Source organism: Bos javanicus, chromosome 28 (assembly GCF_032452875.1).
Source record: "Bos javanicus breed banteng chromosome 28, ARS-OSU_banteng_1.0, whole genome shotgun sequence".
In the NCBI taxonomy this organism is placed as follows: Eukaryota; Metazoa; Chordata; class Mammalia; order Artiodactyla; family Bovidae; genus Bos; species Bos javanicus.
Genome location: NC_083895.1, coordinates 27771361 through 27792253, shown reverse-complemented (window position 1 = coordinate 27792253; position 20893 = coordinate 27771361). Strand labels below are relative to the sequence as shown.

The 20893-nt window shown below is 51.2% G+C and overlaps 2 protein-coding genes across 5 annotated transcripts in view; one reads left to right on the top strand and one right to left on the bottom strand.

Annotated features, from left to right (window-relative positions):
• The first annotated feature begins 1689 nt into the window (after positions 1–1689).
• On the top strand, positions 1690–19715 carry AIFM2 (apoptosis inducing factor mitochondria associated 2). 4 transcript variants are annotated; one of them, XM_061405212.1, is made up of 10 exons: positions 1690–1858; positions 9093–9283; positions 9636–9751; positions 10870–10989; positions 11700–11792; positions 13954–14062; positions 15425–15577; positions 16987–17187; positions 17497–17660; positions 19016–19278. In XM_061405212.1, the coding sequence occupies exons 2-9, from the start codon at positions 9106–9108 to the stop codon at positions 17646–17648; spliced, it is 1122 nt and encodes a 373-aa protein (XP_061261196.1). In that variant the 5' UTR covers positions 1690–1858; positions 9093–9105; the 3' UTR covers positions 17649–17660; positions 19016–19278. The 4 variants fall into 4 exon arrangements, with proteins under 4 accessions (XP_061261196.1, XP_061261197.1, XP_061261195.1 ...); XM_061405213.1 differs by lacking the exon at positions 19016–19278 and adding an exon at positions 19627–19715 and having other exon boundaries at positions 1691–1858; positions 9090–9283; positions 17497–17671; XM_061405211.1 differs by having other exon boundaries at positions 1692–1858; positions 9090–9283.
• LOC133240433 (core histone macro-H2A.2) overlaps positions 19269–20893 on the bottom strand; it is a 52933-nt gene continuing 51308 nt past the window's right edge. Inside the window, exon 9 of the mRNA XM_061405214.1 lies at positions 19269–20085. Coding sequence (XP_061261198.1) covers positions 19920–20085 — 166 coding nt within the window. The 3' untranslated portion in view covers positions 19269–19919. The remainder of the gene's footprint in view (positions 20086–20893) is intronic.

Genomic DNA, 20893 nt, shown 5'->3' with positions numbered 1-20893 from the left:
CTTTTCTTCAGCTCATGTTCTCACTGGGCAGGGTGCCAGCTGGATGGGAGGAGATGGGAGGATTCCAAAGGACCAGCAGATGCAGCCTGAGGTGTGTGGGCTAATAATGAGCATGGGATGTTCATGGGAGGATGCCAGCTCCTTCTCCACCTTGAGATGATTCTGGGTACCAGCATCCTTTAGATGGAATTGCTCACAACACTCCCTATGCCAGGAGTATTGAAAACAAGACCTCTGACCACAGCTTTTGGAAAAGGTACAGAAATGCTTACTTCTAGCATAAACAGTCATGAAAACCAAGGCAATAAAGGGTACTATTCAAAGGAGCACCGGGCTGGGAGAGAGGAAGCTGCCAATGTTCTGTGTCATAGCCTTGGGCAACCTAATTTCCTTATATCAAAGAGCTGTAATAAATGGCTGCTCTGTACTCTGCTGCTGTGTGCCAGGCAACATACTAACACACGTCACACAAATGATCTCACTGAACCTTTTCTTTATTTTTTTTCCCATCAACTCTTCTACAATGCTTCGTGTTAGTGCTAATATTTGCATTAAATAGATGAAGATGGCTTTGCCATTTCGCTAAGTCGTGTCTGACTCTTGGCGACCCCATGGTCTGTGGCCTGCCAGGCTCCTCTGTCTGTGGGATTCTCCGGGCAGGAACACTGGAGTGGGTTGCCATTTCCTTCTCCAGAAGATGGCTTATCTGTCACCACATTGGCTTGATCCTACCTCCAGTTTGCATCAGTATATTTCTTGACAGATCTGAGTCCAACCACTTTCTTCTTACCCCTGGACTCTTCTCCTCCTAGTTCCCCCAGTTTCAGGCAGCCTTTCATTCCCCCATCTTTTCACCTTCCAACATAACTCAGACCTCACTCTTCTGCTTAAAACCCAGCAGTGGGACTTCCCTGGTGGTCAGTGGTTAGGACTCCACGCTTCCACTGCAGGGGCATGGGTTTGATCCCTGGTTAGGGAACTAACATCCCTCATGCTGTGACCAAAAATAAACCAAAACCAAAACCAAACCAATCCCTTCCCCCCCGCCCCCCACCACCAAAAAAAACCCCAACAAACAAACCCAGCAGTGGCTCCCCATTGCCCTGGACAGTCTTCACCAGGGCCTGGAGGCTTGTGCCATCCTGCCATGCTGGGCTGCTCTGTCCCCAAGCTCCCCTGCAATGCCCCCATTGTCAGTTCTTTATCCTGCCTCGGTCTTTGCACACCCAGAGTATACTTGGCTCCTCTCTGCCCAGGGCTAACTTATCCTTGGAGAGAGGCCTTGGCACCCTTCTTTTGCCCCCAGTCTTTCTTACTGCAATTAGTGATATATATATATATATATATATATATATATGTATATATATATATATAATTTTTTATTTTTTGCAGCTTAGTATCTTTCCCCAGACTATCAACCTCGAGGAAAGCAGAAACCACACCTGTCCTGTTCTACATTTTACAACCCCTCGTCCCCACCCCGCGCACCTAGCACAATACCAGACATGGATTAGGTGCTCAGCTTGTTACCTAAGCCAGGGCAGAAGGCTGGTGATCCGCGCCGCCGAGGTCCCATAGCCTGCGTCGGAGCCCGAGCTCCAAGGAACGACGACTGGTAGGGGGTCCGGCAGGGGAGCCGGGCCGGCGCAGCGCGGGCGGCCTCAGCCGCAGGGGTCAAGGGCACACGGTTGGGGCGGTTGACTTCTGGGCGGCTGCAGTTCTCCGGGGGGCCGCCGGGGGCACAGCCCAGGCTGGAGGGCGGACGCGCCGAGTCACGCCGGCCCGGGCGGGGCCTCGGGCCGGGCGGCGACAACGGGAGCTGCTGGCGGGAGCTGCAGCGGCAAGAGGCTTCCGGCAGGTGAGGGGCGCGCCGGGCGGGCTCTCCGGGACCCCCGCACCTGCTGGGCTCCAAGATGCCCGGAACAGCGTCGGGGGCCGGGGCGCCCGATGTGGCCTCGGGAGGAGAGGGCGATCTGTATGGGAAGCGGGGTTCAGGCCTGCTGCCCCCCAGGTCCCCCAAAAGTCAAGGGGGAAGTTTGCTCCAGCGAGGATGGAGCAAACTTGCCTGTCATCCCGTTCACCCTGCACCCTGGAGATCCGTGCTAAGTCTTCCCAAGTAAGACAGACACCCTCCCCCCACGCCCATCCCGGGAGGGCTCCGAGGGTGGAAGCCGCCGTGGGCGGACTGAAGCCGGTGTCACAAGGCAGGAGCAAAGCCTCAGGGTCAGGAGGAAAATGCGGGGGTTACCCAGTGCTCACAGGCTCCAGGGTGCACTGGGAGGTCCGTTTCTCCACGGAGCTCCAGCTTTCCCGGAAACTAAGGCCAAAGGTGACTCAAGTAACTCGGATGGGCCGGCGGGGTCCAGCAACTCCTGATCCAGTGGGAGTTGCTTTTGGTGCCTGATGTCTGGTATTTTTCTTTCAAAGCACCCATTAAATATACCCTGTCTTTCCCCTCTGGTTACACTCTCTCTGCCCCTTGATTGTACCATGAGATTGGGAGGGGCAAGGCGCTTGGGAGTTGATGGTCCCACAGCAGGGCAGGCACAGGGCAGAGGTTCAGACATAGTTTGGGAAGGGGCTTCGACGTGTCCCAGCTCTGCACTTTGTGTTCAAAATATGTAAAGGTGTTAAAACATCAAGGAGGCCTCCTTGGGTTGTAAGTGCCCCCAAGCTCTCAGAGGCCTCCAAGGAATAGTCAGTAACCTTGCATTTGGAGGGTCCATTTCAGAGGGGTAGATGAGGCCCAGCTGGATGGGCCTTTGCTCAGGACTATCCAGCAGGTAAGTGAGGAGCTGGGCAGAGCAGGTATGCTCCAGGGCCAGCCTGATCTCTGTGTCTGGTGGTGAAATGAGGAAGCCAGGGTCCAGGCACAGACTGTGGGGATGTTAAGGGAACCACAAAGTGACTGGCTCCCAGGAGACTGTACAAGTTGTGTGCCCTGGGTTTTGGCACCAGAGGCTATATGACACATGAAGGAACCTGTCTGTCCAAAAAATGCCCTCTCCTGGGACACGAAACGACAACCCCTTCTTCAGACTTTGAGTCCCTTTTGGAAACTTGTCTTTTGGGGTTTTGTTCTGCATCTGTTTCCTGAGGAGCTGACTGTGGAGTGCCCACTCTCAGCCTGGGCCCTGGTGTCCAGCAAGGGAGGCCATTCACCCCTTTGCCTTCTCCGGTGGGGAGGGGTAGGTTTATGGTGTTTTGAGTCACTCTCTAGGCCCTTTCAGATCTTCCCCAGTGGCTCAGTGGTAAAGAATCCACCTGCAATGCAGGAGACGCAGGTTCGATCCCTGGGTCAGGAAGATCCCCTGGAGAAGGAAATGGCAACCCACTCCAGTATTATTGCCTGGAGAACTCCCTGGACAGAGGAGCTTGGCAGGCTACAGTCAATGGAGTCGCAAAGAGTCAGACATGACTGAAGCAACTTAGCACGCACGCACACATGCACGCTAGGCCCTCTCATCCAGGTCAGCCACTCTGGAAATGGCTGTGGAATCTACTTTGGGCATAACCAGTGAGCTCTTGAAAGCGGTGGGTTTTATTTGTAATCTCTATGAAACAATTCTGGGGTGATATCCACCCTTTGATCAGAGCCCACATGGTTCCCGCTGTGTGTCTTCTGAGGCGTGACCTCTTCACAGCTTTGGCCAAAATGTAACTTCCTTGTTTTTCAGTTGATTCCTAAAAGCCCTTTGTTTTATTGGAGAAGAGTCCCGTTGGGATCAGGCTGAGTGTCCTTGGCAGAGGAAACAGGATTTACTGAGAAAATCTGAGTATAAACCACACTGTGTGCGTGTTGGGGAAGGGGCAAAGATAGCATTTCTTAGGAGTTGCTGGACAGGGAGCATCTGTTCTCTTGGACCTTCTTTTATGCTGACATTTCTGCATCTGGGAAGATTCCGTTAAGATCCTCTGTGCTCATTCTCTTGGCTTCATGATCAGTAAAATCAGATGGTGGGTTTGCAGTTCCTCAAAAAGTGAAGTCTAGAGTTACCATGGGACCCAGCAATTCCACTCACAGGTATATACTCAACAGAATTTTTTTGTTCATGCAGAGTTATACATTCATAGCAGCATCATTCACTTTAGCCAAAAGGGGGAAACAACCCAGATGTCCATCAGTGGACCAAAGGATAAACATAGTGTGCTATCTCCATACGATAGAATATTACTCAGCCATTAAAAAAAAATATGAAATACTGATACAAGTTACAGCTTGGATGAATATTGAAAATACCATGCTAGGCAAAAGAAACCAGAAGCAAAAGGTATGGAATAGGCACATCTTTAGCGACAGAAAGATTAATGATTACAGGGGTTGGAGGAAAGAAGGAATGAGAAACGAATGCTAATGGATATGGAGTCTTTTTTAGGGAGAGTAGTGATGAACATGTTCTGGTATTAGATTGTGGTGACAGTTGTACAACTTTACGAATGTACTAGAATCCGCTGGGTTGTACACTCTAAGATAGTGAATTTCATAATATATGAAAAACATTTCACTGCACCGCATGGCTTACTTAATCTTGGTTCCCTGACCAGGGATTGAATCTGGGCCCTCGGCAGTGAAAGTGCAGAGTCCAGGGACTGCCAGAGAAATCCCCCAAATATCTCAATTTAGAAAATTAGGTGGTAGGAGGCCTGCTCTGTCTTTAAAACTTTATTATTTCTGTAAAGTGGCATACTCGCTTAAAAATATTCAAACAATACCAAAAAAGAGGGGAAAAGCTCAAAGAAGAAAGTAAAAACTTCATCTGGCAAGCACTGTTAGCATTTAGGTTTAGAGTGCAGATGTGGTCAAATTGCTGAGGATTAATCTTGGGCAAGTTCCTGAAGTTCTTGCCAAAATGAAGAGGGACCCCTGCTACTGAATGCACAGATGTTGCTGAAAGCTCAGTGATGCCTGCTGTTGTCATCGTTCCGTGTATGTGTGTAGGTGTAGTTAGGTCCCTGTGCTTGGTGGTGCACAAATGAGATCAGGCTCTATGTGCTGTTCTATTGTCCAACTTTTTCATGGACAAGCTTTTTTTTTAAGACTTTATGATGTTTTTAGAGTAGTCATAGGTTCACAGAAAAACTGAGTGGAAGGCATAGAAATTTTCAATAGGCCCTCTGTCCGACACATGCATAGCCTCTTCCATTATTGACATCACTCACCAGAGTGCTTCATTTGTCACATTTGATGAACCTACATTGACATAATCACCCAGAGACCATAGTTTATGTTATGGTTCTCTCTTGGTCTTGTATAATCTGTGGGTGCAAATGAATCATGAACAAACTTTTCGCGTAAAAAATCTTCCACTGTAAAATTGCCTCCAGAATATTCCATCGTACGGGTGTATAATAGCGTAGCCTATAATCTCCCATTGGTGGAGGTTTCCATTGATTGATGGAGTTGCCCATTGGTTGAAGCTGTTTGCCCAGCACTACTACTACATTAGAACCTACAGTTCAACATCACCAATTGCACACTTGCTTTCTGAGCGCCTACAGGCTGTGTGCCTGGGAGTGCAGATCCGTGGCTTAAGCCAAGGGTTTAGGTGTCTGGAAAAGTAGGTCATGGCTGATCAGAGGGGAGTCCAGTTGTCCTTGGGCCCAGATGAGAATTGGCATTGGATGAGCCAAGGGAAAGGAGGGTGTCCAAGAGTGTTGGGCGAGGGAGGCTGCCGAGGAAAAGGGTGGAATGGGGCTGGAGTGCTGCCAAGCCCCCTGTCCGCAAGTGGGTGTGTCAGGGGTCAGTGGAGGAGAGAGAAGGGCGGATTCCAGGAGAGGGGCCTCAGGCAGCTTGTGGCTCAGAAATGCCTCCCCTCCCCAACCCGGCTATGGCAGCCCTTCCTGGGCCTGGGTGTGTGCTCAGGCCCCACACTCTGGACCTGGACATCTAGAGAATCAGTTTACATTTATTGAGGGCTGTGCCTAGTTGGGCGAGGCCAGGGTTTGCCCTCCGGGGATCCAGTTAATGATCCCAGGGGCGCTGAGGGAGCAGGAGTTCAACTCGTTTGACTAACTCACTGCCTGTCCAGCCTGTGCTGGGCTCACGGGGCTTTCTTCCCTGTGAGGACCTCAGGGCAGCCTGTAGGCCCAGACACTGGCCTGACATGACAGTCCTCTGTGTGTGCTGGGCCCTGTCACCTGCTTTCCTGGCTGCCCAAACCTGCTCCTTGAACCCTTCACACCCTCTCCCTTCCTGCCACTGGATTTCTTGGCCTAAGCTATTTTCTCTGTGATGAAGGCCCCTGACTTCAGCTGTTTTTCAAGGCTCCACCTCAAGCTTCCCTGGATGGCCCATGGTGGACCCCTCTCCCCAACAAGCTGGTAGCCTCTCTTAGTCCTATGACCCCCTGGCTTTGGAAGCAGAGCTCTCTGGGTGGTTCTCTGACCTCCTCACTGGCTGCTGGCCCCAAGGGCAGGCTGGCACAGAGGGGGCCCATGTTGAAGGGGGCAGGTGAAATGTACCCCTTCCATAGCCTGCCTGACCACCTGCCACATTCCCAGGCCCCCTTCTCCTGGTGTTCAGCTCCTGGTGTCTGCTTCTGTCCCTGGCTGGTCCCTGGGGTCCTCTTGGGTCCTGGCCCAGTTGACAGATTCAGCCTGATGAACACTCCTTGGGCTATATCTAGACAACCTTTCTGAGGGCCTGGGACTGTGAAGGTGATAATACCTGCTGGGGGGCTTGTTTTGGTCCCAGCCCTGCCAGTTTCTCATTTGTAAAACTGATTTATGTGGACATATGGCAGAGGCCAATAAAATATTGTAAAGCAATTCAGTTCAGTTCAGTCACTCAGTCGTGTCCAACTCTTTGCGATCCTATGAACCGCAACATGCCAGGCCTCCCTGTCCAAAACCAACTCCCGCAGTTTACCCAAACTCATGTCCATTGAGTCAGTGATGCCATCCAACCATCTCATCCTCCATCATCCCCTTCTCCTCCTGCCCTCAATCTTTCCCAGCATCAGGGTCTTTTCAAATGAGTCAGCTCTTTGCATCAGGTGGCCAAAGTATTGGAGTTTCAGCGTCAACATCAGTCCTTCCAATGAACACCCAGGACTGATCTCCTTTAGGATGGACTGGTTGGATCTCCATACAGTCCCAGAGACTCTCAAGAGTCTTCTCCAACACCACAGTTCAAAAGCATCAATTCTTCAGTGCTCAGCTTTCTTTATAGTCCAACTCTCACATCCATACATGACCACTGGAAAAACCATAGCCTTGACTAGATGGACCTTTGTTGGTAAAGTAATGTCTCTGCTTTTTAATATGCTGTCTAGGTTGGTCATAACTTTCCTTCCAAGGAATAAGCATCTTTTAATTTCATGGCTGCAATCACCATCTGCTGTGATTTTGGAGCCCCTAAAATTAAAGTCAGCCACTGTGTTCCCCATCTATTTGCCATGAAGTGATGGGACCAGATGCCATGATCTTAGTTTTCTGAATGTTGAGCTTTAAGCCAACTTTTTCATTCTCCTCTTTCACTTTCATCAAGAGGCTCTTTGGTTCTTTGCTTTCTGCCATAAGGTTGGTGTCATCTGCATGTCTGAGGTTATTGATATTTCTCCTCCAATTAAAAAAAGTCATAATTAAAAAGAATGGTAGAATGCATAAGTTTCAACACATTGGGGACCATTTAGTCAATGAAAGGCAAAGTTAAAAATTCCCTCCAATGTCCTATGCCAGATCTGCCCTCCCTCACCCAGGTTTTTACTTCCCCAGAAGAGAAATTAGTGTGTATTTGAATACCAATGGCAACAGTGCCTGGAGGTCCAACCATAAGCTGCCCCCATAAGTGTGAGAAGATCTGGGGACCACCGTGTCTTGGAAAGCTACTGTTCAAGGACATTGCGGGCTGGCCCTCCCATTACAGAGGGTAAATGAAGGCCCAGAGAGGGGAGGTGTTGTGCCCCAGACCACACAGATGATGCAGGGCAGAGTGGTGGCCTTCCAGCTGCCTGCAGTGCTGCCTGAGGGTACAAGGTGGGCCGGAACACGCTTCTGCATCGCTTTTTGGCAGCTTGCTGTCTGTCTGGTTCCTCTCCACTCCTCCTTGCTGTGCTCATGCGTGTGTGTGAGCCTGGGCCGCACTTGGCCTGCAGACCTGGCCCTCTTTCCTTGCACATGCTCTCTTTGATTGCAGGTCCCCTTTCCTGGGCATCACCTGCCGCTCTCCCTGAAGCCCTCATGATCAGCGCTTCTCCAGCCTCTTTCTCACCCGCAGACTTCCTTCTTGGTCCTTAACCAGCACTGTTTCGTCTCTCAGCAGAGCTTCCCTTCTGCCCCCTCTTTCCTGGGGGATGTCACCCAGCAGTCCCTTTGCACCTCCTCTGTTCCGGCAGCCCCCTCCTCCTGACCCCACTGTCATAGCCTCACACTGCAGCCTATTTTATAGGCTGGTTGTCTTACTGGTTAACTGATCTCCTTAGACCTGGGGCTGAAGCTGGTGACCTGTGAGCTGGGTGGAACCTGGCCACTGTCTGCTTACTGCGCTCCTTAAAGAATTCTGTTTGTTCCTTTAATGTGGCCTCTGATCACCAGTTCCCCAGAGGCATACCCACTGTTCCTTGGTACTGTGCACACCCAGCTTCCCACATCATCCACCAGCCCTTTGAGTTTGAAATCCTCCCTTTACAAGGGCTAAGCCTTATCTTTCTGTCTGTCTCTGACTACGGCATCCACAGCACAGAACACATCAAAGAGCAAGAGGTTCATTAATTGATATTATTGACTGAATGAATATATTAATGAGTGAAAATAAGTGCAAAATAGTTGTTTCATGTGTGCAAAAAAAAATAATAATCATGGTTGCAGGTGCACAGAATATTTCTGGAAGGATTCATATAAACTTGGTAACAGTAGATGCCTTGGAGAAGGGAACTGGGGGGCTAGGGGGATGAGATGGAATTAGGATACCCCCTGTTCCTTTGGAATTTAATTCAAATTTTACAAAAACTGGAGTCTCATTGAAAGGTGATTGCATGCTTTCAGAAGATCAAGTCTTGGCATTTGAGGCCTTTTTTGCTGTGGGCCCACCTCTGCCTTCTCAACCTTGAGCCCCCCTGAATCTGATGTGGTCTTTCCTCCTATCCCAGTAGTGCCCGGTCCGAGATGGGGTCCCAGGTCTCGATGGACGCGGGAGCCGTGCATGTTGTGATTGTGGGCGGGGGCTTTGGTGGCATCGCTGCCGCCAGCCAGCTGCAGGCACTGAACATCCCGTTTGTGCTGGTGGACATGAAGGACTCCTTCCACCACAACGTGGCAGCCCTCCGGGCCTCCGTGGAGAGTGGTAAGGGGCCCCTCTCTGGGGCATTCTTTGTGACAGTGGCCTATTCACCACTGTGGGTCAGAGGGTGGTTTTCTCCCTTTACGGCAAGGTGCCTAAATTCCACCATTGACAAGCTCTGGGGAATGTGAAGTCCCTGCCCTTAAGCAGCTACCACACGAAGGCCCCAGAGGTCAGAGTGTGAGTTTCCTTGAGGGCCTGGGGCTCAGACTGGGTGCTTTAGGGTGTAGTGGCCACCCAGGGGTCGTTTAACCACTGGTGTCACTGTTGGCATGCGGCTCAGGACGGGTTCTGAGTTATTCTGGCCTCCTGTGGGCAGCTTTATACTGCAACCTCCTTTCTATCCATTCCCCAGGGTTTGCCAAAAAGACATTCATTTCCTACTCGGTGACCTTCAAGGAAAACTTCAGACAGGGCCTGGTGGTCGAGATAGACCTGAAGAATCAGACGGTGCTGCTGGAGGATGGCCAGGTGAGTCCAGCAGGGGCTGACCATTCTCAGCTGACTTCAGGAGGCCCCTGGGATGCGGTTGCTGGTGGGAGGATACCTGGGCTGGTCTCCTCAGGGACGAGGCACCCCCATCCCTGCCCTGTGCCTGGAAGATAGCAGATGCCTCCTGAGCCGAGGCCAGACCCCAGCGGCCACAGGAGAGTGGTGCAGACATTTTTGGAGCCCTCCCTGTATGCCAGGCACTGTCTGAAGCCTCATGTATTCTCCTTTAATGCCCAATGTGACCCTGGGAGGGAGGTGCACCCCAACCTTAAGAGCCTTGCCCAAGACCCCACAGCTGGAAAGACTCCACCAACATGTGGACCCAGGCAGTTTTTTTCGCCCAGCCCAGAGGCCCCATTGCTGTCTGGAATCAAAGGGTAGGTGCTATGATCCCACATCACCCGGTGGGGGAGGGGTGCAGAGGTTTTCCTCCTGGAGTTTGTGCCCCTCAGCATGGCATAAGTTCAGTGCCTGGTGGATCCCCAAGGGACCAGAAATCTGTCAGTGAGCCGCCACCTGCCCACCCACTGGAGGGTCCCCTCCAGCCTGGCCCTCTGCTCTAGTCAAAGCTAAGTGGGGGTTGGACAAAGGGGCTCCAATTCCTGTCTTTAATGAGTGTGTGGTTTCTCGTGAATTAGTCCTCCTTGAATCAGGTTTAAGACTATAGAACCTCTGCTTGGCATGATGATAGAAAACCTCCTTATCCTGTGGCTTTGGGTCCCTGAGGGCATCTCAGGCCTCCATGGGGGAGTGATGGGCTGAGTAGGATACAGACCCTCCCGTCTCCCTCCCATCAGAGCAGCTCTGCCTTTGTCAATTTTAATCTGTAACATCTTATGGAAAGACCCGAATGAATGAACTTTTTGGCCAGCCCAAGGGATTTCCTTCCCCCCCCCTTTTTTTTTCTTCTTTTGGCCAGGATGGGGGAAGTTTCTTCTAGAATAAATGTAGTAGTAGGGAGATTCTAGACTAACTCTGCATTGGAAGCTAGAATCCTACTTATTCCCCAGAAATAGTTTTTTGCCTGGTGGAGCCTGGGGTTGGATGCAGAAGCCACGCTCTACCCTCACCTTTTTTTTTTTCCTTGCTCCTCCCAGGCCCTACCCTTTTCACATCTCATCCTGGCCACGGGCAGCACTGGGCTCTTCCCGGGCAAGTTTAACCAGGTTTCCAGCCAGCAGATGGCCATTCAGGCCTATGAGGACATGGTGACGCAGGTGAGCTGCCCACTGCCAGGGGCGGGGATTGAGGACAGAGCTGGGGGAGGGGCCCTGGAGAGTGAAACAGCTGTGGGACACCTGGGGCGGCAGCAGGGAGCCCCCAGGAGGTGTCTGGGGCTGCAGGGGCACTGTAGAGATGCAGAGTTACCAGAAAGAGGCTCCTGGGGGAAGACCTTTGGACCTGTCTTGAAGTTTGGACATGGGCATCTAGACCTGCTCATGTAGCTATTGGCCCCTGTTTGTACAGGGCATATGTTTTACAGAGCAGGCTTGGATCCATGCTCTTGGTTCTCATGGGGATCCTGAGAGGTGGGTGGAATGGGTCTGTCCCCACTGAATAGATGAGGCATGGGGATCTAGAGAAGGTCATGCAGCCGTGTGACTGAGATCAGGCCTTTCCCTCTCTGCAAAGCCACTGAGAGGCCTGGGGAACTTCTCACATAGTCATGAGCAGACGTTAGACTTGAAGTTAAGAACCTAGCCTATGAACTCAGGCAGATCTGCTCATCTGCAAGGTGGGCAGGCAGTGAGAGCTTAGTAAGAAATGCAGGGAGACACCCAGCAAGAGCCTGACCCCCAGGAAGCTTATTTGGACCCTGAACTTGGAAAGGGTTCTCTATGCTTCCTTGGTCAAGGAACCCGCTTCCTAGTCTGGACCCAGAGGTGGGGTGGACTTGAGGGTGTGCTTCCATCTTCTGCTTCTCCAGGTCCAGCGCTCACAGTCCATTGTGGTGGTGGGAGGAGGCTCTGCAGGAGTGGAGATGGCAGCAGAGATTAAAACGGAATACCCTGAGAAAGAGGTAGGCCAGTGACCTTGGGTTTGAACTCCCAAAAGTGGGCTTCTTTTTTGTCTAATGAACATCAGAATTTGCTCAGGGCCTGGGAAGGGAGTCCCATTAATATAAAGTGGGAGCAGGTGTTTCCTGTCTCTTGCTCTCTGTACAGGGGCCCCCCTAAAGTCCCATTCTGCTGGGAATTCTTCCTGGAGAGCTAGGGTGTGCCCTAACGTTCAGTGACGGGTTCTGCCCTCTAGGCCAACCCAGAGGATCAAGCCCAGGGGGGAAACATTACAAACTCCCATGTGCCCTGCAGCAATTTCTCCTTGTGATAGAAACTTTGATTACCTCTTTTGGCTGACAACCGGCTTGGTCACAGATTCCCTCATTAGTGTCTTGTCTGGGTAAGAGACGCGTTTCCCTGGTGGCTCAGACGGTAAAGAATCTGCCTGCAATGCAATGCAGCAGACCTGGGTTTGATCCCTGGGTCAGGAAGATCCCCTGGAGGAGGAAACGGCAACCCACTCCAGTATTCTTGCCTGGAGAATCCCATGGACAGAGGAGACTGGCAGGCTATAGTCCATAGGGTTGCAAAAGAGTGAGACATGATTGAGCGACTAACACTAACACACTTTTTCTGGATAAGAGACAGTAGTCTTCTCCCTGGACAGATAGGGGGACCCTGCAGTGCACCCCTCACAGCCCCTGCTGGGGAAGGACTGGCCAGCACTGTTTTCTGCCCACGAGAGCATGGCCCTGCTCCCGTTTGTGGAGGGATAGAGGCATCTTTCTGGCATCTTGGAGAGAAAGGCAGCAGGCTGTAAAGGCTCAGCCTGGGGCTGAGTGATGCTCAGCAATTATGGATCCATGAGGCGAGAGCTTGCCTGTAGCTGATGCCAGATCAGCTTCTGGGAGCCACATGGAGCCTGTGGCTGGTTCTTTTTCCCTAGAGAAAGGCAGGTTGGTTTTGAAAAGTAAGATCAATATAGGCTAATTTAATTATATGCCTATTCTTTGATGATTTATTGGAAATTATTATGAGTGACTGATGTAGAAGTTGATTAATTTTGATTTATGGGGTAGAGACTGGTCTGAAGTAGTAAATAACTCAGTATAATTCTTGTATGTTTATAATTAGTAGACAGGTAAGAGTAATAGTAGTTACCCTTTATTAAGGAGTCAGTATGTGCTGAGTTGGGGCTTCCCAGGTGGCTCAGCAGTAAAGAACCCACCTGCCAATGCAGGAGATGCAGGTTCAATCCTTGAGTCAGGAAGATCCTTTTGAGGCAGAAATGACAACCTGCTCCAGTATTCTTGTTTGGGAAATCCCATGGACAGAGGAGCCTGGTGGGCTACAGTCCATAGGGACCCAAAGAGACATGACTTGAGTATACACGTACGTGTGCTGAGTTATGTGCTTTCTACTTTGTCATTTCATCATTACAAAATTCCTCTGAGTGGGACTGTCCACCATATGAAGTCTTTGGGAGGTGTCTGAGTGGATATCTGAGATGGGATTTCAACCCAGGCAGTCTGCTCTGAACATCTCTACAGGCCGCCTTCCACGTCACTGCACTGACCCAGGCAGCAAATAGACATGCCTGGAAGCACCAGTTTTAGAACCAGCTTTAGTGTAAATGTCAGCCTGATTTACAGAGTGTCGATGGCTTACATAGAGACTGTGGAGGTGCCCAAGGATGCTTGAAAATCATTTTCCACATGGTGCTTGGTGAGGTATGTGTCAAGAAGCATTGGCACATCTGAAAGAATTCTAGTCTGGGAGATATGGGTTCCAGCCCAGCTCACCATTAACTGGTCTGAAAGTGAAAGTGTTAGTCGTTCAGTTGTGTCCAACTCTGTGTGACCCCATGGAATGTGGCCCACCAAGCTCTTCTGTCCATGGGATTCTCCAGGCAAGAATACTGGACTAGGTAGCCATTCCCTTCTCCAGGGGACCTTCCTGACCCAGAGATCGAACCCGGGTCTCCTGCATAGCAGGCGGATTCCTTACTGTCTTATAACTGGTCTGCCAGTGGGCCACTTACTTCTCTGGGGCCTCAGATTCCTCACCTGTAGACTGGAAGTTGGGAGGAGGTGGGGGAGAAGCACCGCTATGTTTTCAGGCCTCTTTGTGTGAGGGGGAGACTCAGTGTTTTTTCTTTGCCCTGTGGTTCTTTGCCCTCAGGTCACTCTCATTCACTCCAAGATGGCCCTCGCAGACACAGAGCTCCTGCCCTGTGTCCGGCAGGAAGTGAAGGAGATCCTGCTCCGGAAAGGCGTGCAGCTGCTGCTGAGTACGTGCAAGGCCCCTCCTGCCCGGCCCCTCTCCCCAGCAGAGGCTTGGTCTCTGCCCACAGTCCGAGTGAGGGTGGCCGCGCTCAGCCCAGGCTCTCTGTTCAGTGCCCGTTTAGCCCCTTGCCCTGCTGGAGGTGTGTCTGGGCAGGGCCGAGGCCCTGGTCCTGACAGACTTCTGTGTCGTGGAGGCAGCACTGTCCTGGCTATTGCTTTGGATGGAGTACAGGTGGGACCCATTTGTTGAATGGTTTAAAAATCACGTAAAAGATTTGACCTGAATTCGGAGAAGGCGATGGCCCCCCACTCCAGTACTCTTGCCTGAAAAATCCCATGGACGGAGGAGCCTGGTAGGCTGCAGTCCATGGGGTCACGAAGAGTCGGACACGACTGAGCAACTTCCCTTTCACTTTTCACTTTCATGCATTGGAGAAGGAAATGGCAACCCACTCCAGGGTTCTTGCCTGGAGAATCCCAGGGATGGGGGAGCCTGGTGGGCTGCCGTCTATGGGGTCACACAGAGTCGGACACGACTGAAGTGACTTAGCAACAACATAGCAATGATATCTCTTTGGTGGAGAGAAGAGGTGTTTTTGGTTTGTATTTTGAGGGTGGTGGGACTTCCCTGTGACTCAGATGGTAAAGAATCTAGACCCAGGTTCGATCCTTGGGTCAGGAAGATCCCCTGGAGAAGGGAACAGCAACCCACTCCAGTATTCTTGCCTGGAGAATTCTATGGACAGAGGAAGTCTGGCGGGCTACAGTCCATGGGGTCGCAGAGTCAGACACGACTAAGCGACTAACACTTTCACTTTTCAAGGGTGGTGGAGTGTGGCTTTTGTCTAGAGCAGGAGGGAAGAGATCTACCCAGCATATTAGGGTGGGGCTCTTGTTCTGGGGGTGTGACCCCCCCAGTTCACTGCCCGACCCTCTCACCTTTTGCTGGGAGGGTGAAGTGTCTGCTCCGTGAGAGCCCTCCCGGCTCCTGGGCTTCATGGAAGTGGCTGTACAGCCCTCCTCCAGGCAGCAAGGACAGTGGACCCCTCGGCTTCCCTTGTCCCTGACGGGGATAAACCTGGAGGGCCCGTCCTGCCTGGCTGGGCTAGTGGAGCGCACATTCAGGGAGGTGTTTTCCTCAAGTAACTTTTCGAAGAACCTCTTGGGAAACTCAACCTCACTCCCCCAAGTTGCTTCTTGGAACCTGCCTCCCCTTGGGTCCCTTGGGACCAGATGTCCCGCTGGTGCTTCTCAGGGCTGCAGAGCGCACTGGTGTCCAGCTGTTAGGCCAGCCCTGGCTTGGGCCTTGGCCTTGGAGACACACCTGCCCTCTGCCAGCCTCCTGGTCAACGAGCCTCCCCTGACAGGCGAGCGAGTGAGCAACCTGGAGGCACTGCCTGTCAACGAGCATCGCGAGTGCATCAAGGTGCAGACGGACAAAGGCACGGAGGTAGATGCCAACCTGGTGATTGTCTGCAACGGTATCAAGATCAACAGTGCAGCCTACCGCAGCGCGTTTGGTAAGTGGGAGGCTGAGCGGAGGGCCCCTCCGCAGGCTGCCTCTTCTCTCTCCAGCCCCTGGGGAAGGTCCTGCAGGACTCTGCCCCAGGAATCGGCTTTCTGCCCCCCACCCCAACCCTATCTCAGCGGCTCATTTGGTGTCTTCTGAATGGTGACATCAAACTTCAAGTTTGGGTCCACTCCTGCTGTGCTTCCCTCTTCTGTTTTGATGGTGACTTAGCTCAAGGTGCCCAGTGACCAGACTCTTCCAAAATCGGATCCCGCGCCCCTAGTGGTGAGAGATGGAAACAGGTTTCAGAGAGAAAGATTTGCTTTCTGTTACTTTTCTCTGCTTTTTTCTACTTTTCTCTGGGCTTCCCTTGTAGCTCAGTCAGTAAAGAATCTGCCTGCAGTGCAGGAGACCCGGGTTTGATCCCTGGGTTGGGAAGATCTCCTGGAGAAGGAAATGGTGGCCCACTCCAGTATCCTTGCCTGGAAAATCTCATGGACAGAGGAGCCTGGTGGGCTGTAGTCCATAGGGTCCCAAAGAGTTGGGTACTTACTTTTCTCTGCAGATGCAGGGGAAATTCCAGGGTCAGGCCTTTCTCTGTCCATAGGTGCCGCTCTCCCAAAATCCTGACCCAGACATTTGACCACTTGAGCTTGGAACAATCTTGAAGAATGGGGGCAATAATGAAACCTCTTGTTCTTAAAGCTCAGCAATGACCTACTGAACTAAAATGGAGATGAGGGAGCTGGACCCATGGCTCCACCTGTGAGCTGGAGACTCAGTGGTTCCTTCTCAGGCCCCACTGTGGGCGTGTCCCCAGGTCCCCATCATATGCTCCCCAGTACCTTTCTAGATAAGAAGCTCCTGTTGTGTGTCTAGCGGAAAAGAATGATCCAATCCCAGAAAGAAACCTGTCCTGGCTGTTTGGGGGTGGGATTGAGGACTTAAAATGTACAGAGATCCCAGGACTTAACACCTAATGGTCCTAATGTTATATTCCCAAAGATAAATTGTTTAAGTCCCTTATAAAGAAAATTTTATCATTTATTAAAGCCTTGCATTTATTTAAAAAAAATCTGATCCTCATTCAGAAGGAAATCCAAGACTTACCTAGGTTGTCACTTAATCATCATAAGTGAATTCTTGTTAATCGTGGTAACTTATAAAGACTCAAGTGCTTTGTAAGAAGTGACCCTTTCCAATATTTCTGACCAGTTTCCACCCTAGAATTGTAACCTCACCTTTGCACGAAGCGTTCTGAGGTGGGGAGGTCAGGCAGAAATAAACCAGGAAGGAGACTTGCCTCTTGAGGATGTGTCTTTAGAGGGTGGCCGGACCAGCACCATGGCCAGGCCTTACTGTGGTTCAGGTGGCCACGGCAGCTCAGGATCTTGGTTTCAGGCTGGTTCTTCCTGGCAGGTGATCGGCTAGCCAGCAACGGCGCTCTGAGAGTAAACGAGTACCTCCAGGTGGAAGGTTACAGCCACGTCTATGCCATTGGAGACTGCGCCGACGTGAGGGAGCCCAAGATGGCCTATCATGCCAGCCTCCACGCCAACGTCGCCGTGGCCAATATTGTCAACGCCATGAAACAGAGGCCCCTCAAAACCTACAAGCCAGGTCAGGAACCCCACATGCGGCACAGTCTTAAGAGAGTTTGGGTTAGATGTGGAGAAGCTTTTGTGGACTTTAGGATGCCTGAACGCTAGGACACACTCTCAAAGTTAGGCATAGAAACCCGCCCCCACACCCCCAACCCCAACCCAGAGCTCTAGGAAGATATGCTGGGGACTTGGCCAACTTCCTGAAAGCCATATGCATTTCCCCGCCCCGACACTGAAGGCCCCGGGAAGAGTTTGTGCCCAGGGAGTTGCAGGCCCGTGAACAGTGAGCAGGATTCTAGACTGCGTGCGTGTTTCTGCTCCACAGGTTCACTGACGTTCCTCCTGGCCATGGGGAGAAATGACGGCGTGGGCCAGATCAGCGGCTTCTACGTGGGGCGGCTTATGGTTCGGCTGGCCAAGAGCCGGGACCTGTTGGTCTCCACGAGCTGGAAAACCATGAAACAGTCTCCACCCTGATGGGGAATCCGGGCGAGAGAGAGGTACCACCGCTGCCTGGGCATCAGATTTCCTGACAGATGGTACCCACTTGACAAATGCCTAAGGGCAAAAGCTCTTTTCCTGGAGTAAGATGTCAGTAAAGTACTGACCAGAAACACAATTTATAGAAAACCAAAAACTGGGAGAGGGAGAGGGAGAGGGATATTAATGTTAAAAAAGACACCCCTAAGGAACTCTTTCTGGGTTTGGAAAGGTGTTCTTGCACTCATGCTGGCTGAAGGGTTCACTTGTTCCTGAAGGGCATAGCCTGCCTTCTCTACCCCAGCCTCCTCTTGGATGTGTGTGTGTGTGTGTGTGTGTGTGTGCATATGCGCACGTGCACACACATGCACGGTATGTGGCTTTCAGAGCACTGAGTAGGGGAGAGGGCTCCCTCTCCTGGTGGCAGGAAGCATCTCCCTATCTGTAAGGGCAGGAAAGAGGGCCTGCTCAAGACCAGCTAAGGAAAGGGGGCTGGGATGGAGGGATGGCCTGCATCCCAACCTCTCCCATCACATGGGGGGTGGGGAGGCCTGTACATCCTGCAACACTCAGATTAATAGAAGCCTGATTTTTAAACTGTTAGTCCATACCATCTTTATTCATCATGAAACATTATTTCTATTTTTAGATCCTGATTATATACCATAGGTTATATTTAAGAAGCATTAGATGAAATTTCCCTCCTGGTTAGTCCGTTCTACCAGAGAGCGAGTTTTTATAGAACTAAAGGGTTAAGACAGAAGCCTGGTCTGCCAGCTGCTGGGGGTGTTTAAGGAAAGGCAGCCAAGCTAACGTGACCATTTTCATGGGTTGCAATCTGGCTAACATTCAGGGAATAGATTGGGGTTCAGCAGGGGAACCCCTGCATGCTTCCAGGCTAGCGTCATGGGCAAATTTGTGACAAATCTCTAGCTGATGCTGGGGCAGGAGTACCTTGTGGGAACCCTGTGGTTTTGTTCCTCTGATTTCCTGACCAACCCGAATGTCACTTATCTGGAGGCTCAGCCTTGAGGCAATAATGCCTGCCACCAATGATGTTAAGGTATAAAAAATAAAAAGTTGACTCCTCTATTAGAGAGAGGACTTCTAATCAGGACAAGCCTATTTGGGACCACAAGCCTAAGGCAAGAGTGGCTGATGAGTTCATTTGAATAAATTCAGGTCCTGCCCTGGCCACCCTGTCTCTCCCTGCCTACTTTTAATGGTAACCTCTGGGTACTTGGCCAGAATTCTCAGGATACCAGCCTCACTGGGGTCTTGTGGTCTATCCTGTCTGGGCTGTGGCCCAAGTCTGTTCCATGCCGTTGCCCATGCTTAAGAGAGACTGTGCCTCTCTCCCAAAGGATGGCCACCCCATGGAGGCTTCACCCAGGCCTCCATTCCTGCGGACCACAACCAACCAGGCTCCCTTCCTGCAAGCGGGACCTGCTGCCTGAGAAACACAAGCCATTGCGTGCAGTCTGCCCCGGGGCCTGGCGTGGTGGAAGCCTCTGTCCTGTAGTGACAGGCCTTGTTCTATTTATAACATCCTAGAAGTGTCCATCCATGGGGACACAGTTCTCCAAACTGAGGACAAAGTTGCAATAAAAGAATATATTGTAAGAAAGACACTGGATCTTTTATTTTTTTTTCCTTTCATTTTCTTTAAAAAAAACAAAACAAAACAAAAAAAAGCCTGAAGCAAAATCTTTTTAAGAGTAGTTACAGATATTATAGGGTTAAAGGTGGGGGCACTAAAACAGAAAAAAGCACCAGTGAGATGCCTTTCTAATTTTCTTCTCTCCCATCACTGAATACAGACAGCCAACAAAGCCCAAGTCACTTTTTTTTCTGCCCTCTTCCCTTGCAAAAAAAAAGGAGAAACAGAAGATTTTAAGAATTTTGAAAGGATTTTGTGTGTGTGTAAAAGTCAATGCTATAAATCTAAACAAAGTCTGTGTTTTTTTTTCAAAAGTTCTAAAACAACAGGAAGAAAACACATAGAAAGAAAACCCTGGTGGAGACCTGGTTAATTACGGACTGAGGCTCTTTTTTAACGGGAATATAAAATAACAGAAATGCAGAGGGCTCTTCCCGTGGGCAGGGCCTGCTCCTGCAGCTCCTGCTACCCGCTTCCCTCTCCGCTGCCCTCCGCTCCCCTGCCGTCACCCTTCCTTTCTCCTTTTAAAGATAAAACCCCGCTCCTGTGACTCTGATCCTCCTGATTCCCGTTGGTGAGTGTGGTGGCCGCCTGTGGGCGCAGGGTGGCTACTTGGCATCAAGCTTGGCCATCTCCTGTACGTAGATGCCGATGCTCTCGCTGTCGAAGAGGAGGAAGTAGACGTTCTTCAGCGAGGATGCACTCGAGTCATCAAAGTGGGCCGAGATGGCTTTGAGGGTCACCTGGGCTGCTGTCTGTTTGGGGAAGCAGTTTCTGTGCCGAAAGGAAAGAGGAGCCAATGTCACTTTGGTCCTGGGGCCCATGAAGGAACTGTGCCCTCAGCCCGGGGTGGGGGCAATGTGATTGCTTCTTATCTTGGCACCAGGCCCTTGTTCCTGTCACTCAAGGTCTTACTGTGTGCAGGGGGGTCCACACACAATCTCTTTTGACCCCAGAAGAGGGACAGCCTGGGAAGGAGACAGGCAAAGGTCATTGTCCCCACTTTACAGGTGCCGCACTGGCTCAGAGAGGCACCATGGTTTTAGGGCTGGATGGTGAGGAGCCCAGTGTTTGAATCTATGTGGCCTGACTCAAGTTTGGCTTAGCTTTAAAAAATACCAACTCAGTATTTAAAAGACCTGATCTTGCAGAAAGCCTGTATAGTTTTAATCAGCTCCCTCAAAACTGGGTTCCATGCTAAACGGATTATTTATTAAAGGGCACAAATGTATGCTCAAAAGAGGGACGTCTTCATTAATTCCTGTCTCATGCATTTCACCTTCCTCTCACTAACCCATGTGGATGTGCCAATGTAATTTCAGCAGTGATGATTCTGGGCAGGGCCCCAAGCCCCAGGATGCCACAGGAGAGCTCTCTGCCAGGGACCCAACCATCGTGGTGACACCCTGGCCCCCTTGGGTGGGTCTGGGATGGGCTGGCCTGAAAAGAATTCTTCTTGGTCAGCTGTCATGTCCCAGCCCAGGACATCCTGGCGAGTGGTCGCAGTTGTATGCAGAGAATTCCATTCACAGCATCTCCAGGCCAGGCTATGGAGACCCAGCACTGACCACTTAGGTTGGGA